General features: G+C 36.7%; 1 protein-coding gene across 1 annotated transcript in view; it reads left to right on the top strand.

Moving 5' to 3' along the window:
• The first annotated feature begins 170 nt into the window (after positions 1-170).
• The window catches only part of LOC309386597 (uncharacterized protein), a 44,697-nt gene continuing 35,129 nt past the window's right edge, over positions 171-9,738 (top strand). Inside the window, exons 1-3 of the mRNA XM_081942167.1 lie at positions 171-1,966; positions 4,523-4,714; positions 8,792-8,953. Coding sequence (XP_081798293.1) covers positions 442-1,966; positions 4,523-4,714; positions 8,792-8,953 — 1,879 coding nt within the window. The 5' untranslated portion in view covers positions 171-441. The remainder of the gene's footprint in view (positions 1,967-4,522; positions 4,715-8,791; positions 8,954-9,738) is intronic.

The raw sequence follows: 9,738 nt of genomic DNA, 5'->3' as shown, positions 1-9,738 counted from the left end.
AAAACTCATCACAAAGAACATTGTTACAAATAGCAAAAGGCCACTAATTTCTTGACTAATCTTTCTGTATAATCTGAAACATTCAAATCTACAATCCAAATTGCAAGTCCATCCAATGAAAATAAGGGTTGGTAGGAAGGAAAATATATTGGTGGAAAGGAGTTATTGGTTAATTCTGAGCCTGGTAACGAAGTAAATAGGCTTGGGCTCACATTTCACGTAATTTTGAAACTGTATGAAAATATTGTGTTTAACATTTTTAATCATTGAAGTGTCTTGCCGTTAAAATTTTGAGTCAAATTCTGACTTTCAGGAGAAACATTTTTAAATTGCATAAATATAGAATGGTCCATTCTTACATCTCCTCCAGCTTTATTTGCTGACTCTGTGGAAGCTGCTTAGATATTACAATTAAGATTATTAGAGCCTTAAGACGATAAAATGGATGTACCAGATACCTACTCAGTTGCCTTAAACTGGGAAAAAGAAATTGCTTCCTGTCAAGAGAATATGAAGCGCTGCACGAAGGGAAAAGATTTATATAAAGAAATGGCTATGGAAATGGAAAAAACTGAATTGAAATTCAGCTATTCTACAGAAACCACACAAGAAAATCACAGTTACCAAGAAATCCATTTTGGAAAGAAATATAATAAAGAGATGAGTAATGCACTACAAATAAGGAACAACAGCTTGTTTGAAACAGGGACTGCTATGCAAACTTCATCCAAGGAATCAAAAACCAAAAGAAGATACTCTTTTCCCGTTCCATCCATTGATGTATTGTCATTGCCTCAGCTTAGAAGAGACTCAGGTTTTTATTCCATGCCATCTTTATCTTTAAAACTCCTCTCCATCCCATTCAAAGTAGTTACAACTTATAAAATGAGTACTAATAGACGTGTCAGCTGCACAAAACCTTATTCGAGTTTCACATCATTGTCTAGTACTCTTACAGATCTTAAATCCTCACGCTGCTACGCTTTTGCTTCATGCGATCACAATATGAATGTGTGTCATACTAAGCAAGAAAGCAAATTCAGCAATACTTTTTCGGAGGACAACTATTTAGAATACAGACAGAATAGTAAGGAAACAGGGCAGGTGATAGTAGAAGCAAGAAAGCAAATTCATTCTATTATGAATTATCATCAAGCTCAAAAAGAGAAATATAGACCCATTGAGACACCAACAACCCCAAAAGGAGGTAAGGAACATATTACCTTTGAAAAAGATGGTTTTGTTGGCGAGGAAGTTCTGAGAAGCAAAGACCAACAAGTTCACGTTCATGAAAAACTACCAAACAAAGTAACTGCAAATCAAGACTCTTTGCTTTCCGAAAGGCTATCGAGTGGCAATAGCAATAATAACATTTCTGCTAAGCTTTCTGTAGAAGACATTCAGGGTCAAGAATCAGTAATACAGTCAAACAAAAATCTTCTGCAAAGTATTTTTGAGCCTAAAGAAATGAAAAAAACCCAGAGAAAATCAGTCATGACTGTAATAACTGGAGAATTGGAACAGAAGCTCATCATTCCAGGTGACATTAAATCTATGGCAAATTCATTTGGCTTGGCAATAAGAAAAGAGCCCAGTAGCAAAAGGCAAACAGTATTTATGTTGCCTCTTTTAGATTCTGAAGAATCAAATCGAGTTAATGAATTCCAAAATTGTACTGACATTCAGAAAATGTCTGAAAACATTGTGGAAGATCCTGATCGCCAAGATTATTCTATGCAGTCTGAGCATCTTTCAGCTGGGGACTCTTTTACAGATGCCCCAGAGATGTTGTCCAGTGAACAACGCATAAGTCTCTCTCATCATCCTGGAAGTCATTTAGCAGATGTTCAGAGAGGGACGTTATTCAAACCCAGCTCTGAAAAACGAGATGAAGAAAAGGAAGCAAATATGAATGTAGTCATGACCTCAGTCACATTCTCACCAGTAAATCAAGATGATCAGATAGGCAAGTAATTTTAGCTTTCTATGAAACAATAAAAGCAATCTCTGTAAAGGCAAAGGTGACAATGACACAGGACCTGATGATTTTAAAATAGTCATCAGATTTTTGATTCATATATAGAATCTGTTCAAACATAACCTGTGCAGTTTTCAGTGTTCTTCCTGATGTGATGAGCTATATATTTGCCCCCAACTATTCATTTATGGTGATATTTTAAGAACATCTAAATAAATTTTACATTAACTGCAAACTCATATATTGCCAACATTAAGTTGGCTTTAGGAATAATGACAATGATATGATCCTTCAAAATAGTTTTATTTTTTTATGCAGAATTTGAATGCGATTTCTTATGTAAGTTAAAAAGTATAAGAATGCACAACGCAGTTCTGACTTGTCTCCAGAAATTGTGAATGCTCCAATACTGGAAGTTTTTTAAGAAGACATGGATAACTATTTGTCTGAAATAGTATAGGGTTTCCTGCCTGAGCAGGGGGTTAGACTAGAAGACTTCCAAGGCCCCTTCCAACTATGTCACTCTATTTCTGTTCTATGTTTTGAAAGAGTGAAATAAATAATTGCCTTTAAAAAATCAATTGTGAAATATAACCCCCAAAAGTAAGACATCAGTATAATAAAAAGAATTATACACAGACATATCAGAAATTAATAAACAACACATTTTCTTCACCAATTTTTAACATTAAGATCAGACATTGCTTTTCATTTCTGTGCCAAACCCTACATTCAATTGAGTCATGAGAGGGGAGGAGATGTCTGTCTGTTGTCTCTCTGTAAATATACTCTAAAGTAAGAAACACCATCTTTCCCACAAATATTATTCCCTTTATCATGATGGCGTTATTTGCCAATGCCCTCTTTTTTCTAAAGTTTTTGTCCATCAATGACCCAGAGAATAGGAATGTATTTAGAAAAATACAGATACTCAAATGATTGTTGAAACAATATATTAATTGATTTGTTTAGTTCCTTGAATGAAAAGTCTTCATTCTTCTACTCATTTTGAAAAGTGGACATTCTTGAATGAGGTTCCTACAGCATGGGTCTCAGGCAATTGTTCTTCTGCTCTGTTCCTGAAACAGAATCCAAACTAGACTTAACCTATATCAATTCAGATGGAATAAAATTATTGCATTTGAAAATACACACTGGTGATGGACTTAAGAGGAATATTAAGCCATAAATTGGTTTCATCTTATTTCTGATCATCTATCAGCCCAAACAGGAAGGGTAATTTACTCATGTAAATTAAGTAAATGTCTGTCTGACTGTCTTCCACAGATTTTACGGTGGACATATGTTCTTTGCCTTATTTTTTTTGGCAACGGTGAGTGCATATCTCTGACAATCTTTCTATCTCTGATATAACCCTAGTAAAAAATATAGTTGTTTTTATCCAGTGGAACACAACTTCATATTTTTCGTATAAATTTCTATCTTAGTTTCAAACCTGGGAGATAGCAAGATTAAAATGTAAGCAGTAACATAATTTGTGGGAAACTTCACACAATTTCCACATGGGAAAAAAGTTCCTCTTAACATGCTGTACTTCCTAATACATTTATATTTTTCCTTTTGATTTGACATACCTTTCTAAGCATAACCAAAACCTGAAGCCACAATTTAAGGCTATAATCTAAAGATTTGATTATTAGTTTTCATATAATCAAAACTGATTGTTTGATAGACGGAAGTGAATTCAGCTTAGTCTCTTTAGTAAAGATGGATATCTAAGATTCCCTTTGTGGGTAAAAGGAAATTTGTACTTTCTAGAAGTGCATGCCACACAGAAACTACTTCTTGAGGCATTGAGGCAAAAATATAGCAAGGTAAATAATTTGTGATGTATATAATGAACAAAGAGAATTTAAATCATCATGACTCCCATCTTGATTTTTTTTCTTGACCACAGTCTTTATATACCCCTGACCAGAAGAGAAGTACGGAATTTAAATCTTTTTAATCTTCTCACATAAATTATAAGCTTGTTAGAAAGCATAATTTTATTTTATGCTATTTTCAGAATGTCTTAAAATATTCCAAGAATTATTATTTATAATACATTAAGAAAAGGAGAAAAGATATAGTCAGAACCATTGATTAATCTAAAAATTCTAAAATGTTTTTAGATGAGCTGACTTAAAAGATTTCTTTTCCATTATTTGCAATGTTAGGGATTTCTTTATTTATTTTTAAAAGTGGCAAGTAAAGCAGTGTATGTCCTATCTTCTTGACCTCTGGTTTGGTGTTCTATTCCTGGTAGAATGTTGGAAATATTGTGTTGCTGTGCACTTATAAAATATATGAATATAAATAAATGCTATCATTGGGGTGAAAATATATTTGGCCCACTGGAACTCTATTCAAGGTGGTACTTTCCAATTTTTATAAAATAGTTCTTTTAGTTTAGTTATTTTCAGTAACTGATATTAAGCTAACATATCTGCAACCTATATGAAGTGGAATATTGTAAAAGGTAATGTGTCTTTAAATCTTGTCAGGTATATAGAGTGTTTTTTTTCCTCCCACAAAATATAGCTAAATCACTGAAAGACACTAGCACAGGATTGTCAAGGGACCAAGTGCTGAATGATGCAAGGACAAACAATAGTTCTCAAGAGGAAGAAGAACCAGACCGTTGGGCTAGACGAAGAAAATGGTTCAAAAACAGCAAAAGGCACCCTTCAGCTAGAAAGTGTTCTAAGAATAGCAGCTTCACCAAAAGATCCAGTAAGTACTGCATTTGGTTAGTGATATGAAGAAGAAAAAATGGCAAAGATTTGCGGATAAATTCATCACTTGGGAGTTGTGCTATTGCAGGTTTTTTTTTATTCAAAGTTTAGCAGTTCCAGGGGGGAAATTGTAAAAAGCGACCTGTTTAGAATGAGGGCCAGGGCCAATGAAAGAGCTAACTATGGCTCCAGATGCCTTCAAATTCGGTTCCTCAAAATCAATTATACTTTTTAAAAGGAAAATGAATAAGAAGGAGATGGTTAAATACAGCATAGAAGAGCAATCATAAAAACTATTTTAAAATTTTAGTTACCTTTAAATGTTAATGAAATAAATTTTAACTTTAATCCTCTCTCAACATCCATTGTATGACTCATTATGGTGGGTTCTTTAGCACGTCATTCAGAGCCCAGGATGCTTCTTGACCCAAAAAAGTTGGATTCCCAATTTAGACAAACCATCAAAGAAATCCCCAAGCTTTATGTGTGAAGAGAACTGTAGGCCTGACATTTTTGCACTCTAGTAATTGCACACAAACAACGCAGAGCCTTTTGACATGATCCAGCTCTTTAATTTAATTTAATTAGGAAGGTTTTAAGCTGGCCCTTCAAAACAAAGAAACTGTTTTAAATAGCTGATGCTAAGGATAAAAGGAAAAAACAGCAAAATTTCATGGTTTAAGACATGACTAAAGATTTGCTGTATTTTTAATATCACAGAAAAATCAATGGTTTTCTGTCATAGATTATTGAAAAATAATATAAACAATAAAATAAAAACATAGATTAAGAAAACAAAAATCCTCCCAGTTCTTTGTATTTACCTATAATAGTCTAAATAAGGAAAAATAATTAAATATTTTGAAAATGTATTATCAGTAAGAAAAATATTTTATTTTTATTCAGTTTGCCAAAATATAAAGTTCATAAGTGTCTTTGAAAGGCATAATTTCCCCAAAAGAATATATTGCTAAAGCTTTCTGTTTGTTGCTTAAACTTGGCTAGACTTGACTAAGTCATACACTCTCATGCACATAGTGCTGTGACATAAACGATAACTTGTTGCTTGAAAGTGCTGTGTTATGAACGCCATTATCCCTTATGTAACACCATGTTGATGAATGCTTTCTGGAGTGATTGAATTAACTGTGAATCATTCATCCATATGATCTAAGCTGCTCCTTGAAAACTCCTCCTCTTCTTAACTGTGGAACTATAAACAATATTATTGAGCTTTAAAATCAGTGGATTTTGATAAAGATCAATGCATAACACATGGACCTTCACAGGTCAAAAGGACAACAGAAAGGTAAGCTCACGTGGGCTTTTATGTGAAAGTCTGTAATTTTCTTTTCTGTGACCCAGCAATGGTAATGTTGAATAACTTGTTTGAATGGAGTTAATGGGAAGAAAAAAAATCTAAGTATTGGCGGTGGGGAGCATCCCTTCTGTTTTTGTGAAACATTCTGTACTAAATAAAAGGAAATTATCAGATATTTTATATTGTATTATCTGTAATGAAAATAACACAGGGTTAAATATTAAAATTATATCCATTTTTAAGGTGATGATGTTGACACAAAGACATTCATATATCTTGGTAAACATATTATAAAAGCAATGGGTTAATGTGGAAGGAATATTAATCTAAAACCAGTGATTTTGATAAATTGGTTTTTTTATACCTACATATAAAAATCAAAGTTAAAATGTATGTTCAAATATCAAAAGCCTCACTTGTGATATTACTTATTTTAGACTCTCCTTTTTGCTTCCCACACAAAATCCACAGCTTGGCAGTTTCTATTCTTAACATTAACAAGCATTCAGAATATTGGCTTATAAAACTAAACCTTCCAAACTCATCTGCTTTCCTAAGCAATAGGAAAGTATCTGAGCAAAAACATTCCTTACATAATTGGTAAAAATTCAATAGGATAGAAAGAACAACCTTGGAAATCATGTTTGTGATCAACTTTAAAACACATAAAGTTGATCACTAACATGATTTGTATTTTATACGATCCTGAAATTTAATATGTCCTAGATTCTGAGTTCAAGAAAATAACAACCTTTATTGTGTGATACAGATGTGGCTATTTTAAATGAATGGCTTGACATGTGCCTTCTAATTAGCCAGGCTGCATGCACTTGCTTGTCAAGTTCACTAGACTTTGGCTAAGCCTCCTTGTTGGCTGCTCATGTAGGACTACAGAAGCAATAGCAACAGCTAAGTTATATCCAAGTTACAAATCAAAGGTTTAATCAGGGTAAGTAAGCTGAATGACCAAAGCAAATCTTTTTACTCTTCTCTCTCCAATTGATAGAATGCAGATGTTCAGCATTTTGGACACTCCTGAGACCTCCCCTCCTGAAAGCCCACTGCTACTGCTTTGAGCCTCCTAATCAGGGTCACATATCATTTCTAAGCATGGAAGCACTGACCTAGCCCAAAGGGTGATCAGCATCATCTTTCTGTTCCTTCTGGGAGCTTGTGCTGATCAAATCTAAAGAAAGAAGGGTAAGGAAGTAGTTCTAGTGATAGGCAAAAGGAAGATTCACTTAATGAAAATGAAACCCTTTGTCTGAAGCTGACACTAATCCTCAATGCAATTTATGTTTGTTTATTTATTTTATTTATTTAGTTTGTCACAAGCATGTACGAGATAATAGGTATAAGTAAGAACATGAACACAGGCAGTGACGTGTGGTCAAGGGAGGCAGGGGAGGCAGAGCCTCACCGCTCTCATCATGAAAATAAAATAAAAAACTCCGGGAAGCCGCAAAAGTGGCTGGGAGAGGCTTGGTTTAGCCTCCCTGGACATCGCAGCAGCAGCCCCAAGTGCGCTGATCTCGCCATTTTTTGCATCAGGCGAGCCTGGGATCCTTGCAAGGGGAATGGGACCATGTGTGCAGGAGGCTCCTCAGCGCCAGCCTCAGATCAGTGCAGCCGCGATCCCCTTCATGTTGGCTCAGGAAGGAGGGGAATGGGACCACGTGTGCAGGGGAAGGGGACCGCTCATGCTGATCTGAGGCTGGTGCTGAGGAGCCTCCTGCACACGTGGTCCCATTCCCCTTACAAGGATCCCGGGCTCGCCCGATGCAGAAAATGCCTTGGTAACATCATCAGTGCTAGAAGGGAGGGGGGGGAAGGAGGAGAAAGGAGAAGTTTCTCTTCTCAGAAATGTCTTCTCAGTGAAGCTGTGGCAGCCTGCCTGTCCCTTTCTGACATTTCTGAGAAGAGAAACTTCTCCGGTCGGGCTGCACCCGTGTGAGCGGAACAACCACGTGGTTTGATGACATCACCAGCCTCACCAGCCATAAACCTCACCACACGTCACTGAACACAGGAAATGGGGACAAATAAATGGGGACAATAGGACTGGGACAGTAGGCATGCTGGTGCACTTATGCAAACCCCCTTACAGACCTCTTAGGAAAGGGAGAGGTCCACGGTAGACAGTTTAAGGTTAAAGTTATGGGGGTTTGAGGATGTAACAACAGTCAGGTAGTGCATTCCAGGCATTGCTGAAGTCATAGTTTCTGCAATCGAATTTGGAGCGATTTGGAGATGTTAATCCGTTAAATGTTTTATACAGGTAATAAAATATTTAACATAGCTTACAAAGTAATAAAAGAAGATGGTATAAGAACAGGATGAAGGCTGAGTTGCACCAGTGTTTGGTTTGGTGCCTAGGGGAACAGTACCTTTCTTTTTAACCATGTTTTAGGGTTTGTTGTGAGCCACCTAGAGTCGTTGTATGAGATAGTCCTGTCCATATAAGACCTGTAAATAAATAATATAAATAAATAAACAAAACTAAGATGTAACTTTATAGAAATGGAAAGAACAAGCCATTCAAATACTCAATTTATTTATAATAATGAGCAGAAAAATCATGACCAAGACATAAATAGAGGTGAAGCTTTTTGTTTTTAAGCATTTTTTAATTAGTAGATACTAATTTCTCTTCATCTTTTTTGCTTTTAATAACTTTGTCACTTTCTTGATGACACCAACAAAAACATCTGATCTTTCCAAATCTGCCTTTTCCCAATTCTTGCCTCTTTCCAGTGAATTCAGAACGTGGTTGTCCCTTGGATCTGGGACCACACAGGGAAATTGAAGAACGGGGCTTCTACACAGAAATGTTCCACTCAGCTTCATGGATGTTCCAAGGGGATGATACTAATGCAGATAATAATCTCAAATGTCTTAGCAAAAGGCCAGTCACTGGTAAGTATAAAAGGGTGTTGTTAGATTGGGTAATGGATAGGCACACACAGGCTTAACAGTAACAAAAGCTCTTATTAAGTACAACAAGTAAGAGAAATACAGCGAAGGTTGAGTCTGACAGCAGCCCTTTTATAGGGAGCTGTCAGACCCTTCGACCAATAGGATTAAACCTCTGTTCTGGTGGTAGAACCCACTGTAATTGGCATAAGTATCTAACACCCCTCCTCTCTTAGATGAAACAATCCTACTGGTAACGTAGTCACACAGGTAGGCAGGCTTTTGGGTAGCTCTGCCTGATCACAGTTCAGTAGGAGGGGTTTCCTTGGACAGGTCAGACAGACCTATTTGCTCCGCTTGGTGGAAGCTCCTGGAACCTTTCACAGGCCGCGACTGGAGCTTCTGGAGCCAGTTCGCTCGGCACTCGCTGCGAGCCTGCAACAAAACCAGATAAGTTTCCTGGTATCCTCAGGCTTGAGCTGACTGTGGAAGGAGTGAGCGTTTGCTCTGTTTGGGTAGGGCTTTGGCTAACTCGTGCAGGAGTTACCTCTGGTTGTCTAAGATTGGAGTTGGAGAGGTGGCCATGGAGTTGGTCAATATGCCTTCTCAATTCCTACCGTCTTCGAGTTCTAGGCGGTAAGAGTGAGGGCCAGTGATGCCTACCAATGTGGCAGGAATCCAGAGTTCCCCCGGCATAGTTGTGGGCATATACCGAATCCCCTATGCTAAATGTCCGAATCTTGCTTTTGGAGTCTGTGGGCGATGAGGCAGAATAATTGAGGTGTAGC

Source organism: Natrix helvetica, assembly GCF_964273705.1.
Source record: "Natrix helvetica genome assembly, chromosome: 2".
Lineage (NCBI taxonomy): Eukaryota > Metazoa > Chordata > Lepidosauria > Squamata > Natricidae > Natrix > Natrix helvetica.
This window is presented reverse-complemented; position numbering and strand designations above follow the sequence as displayed.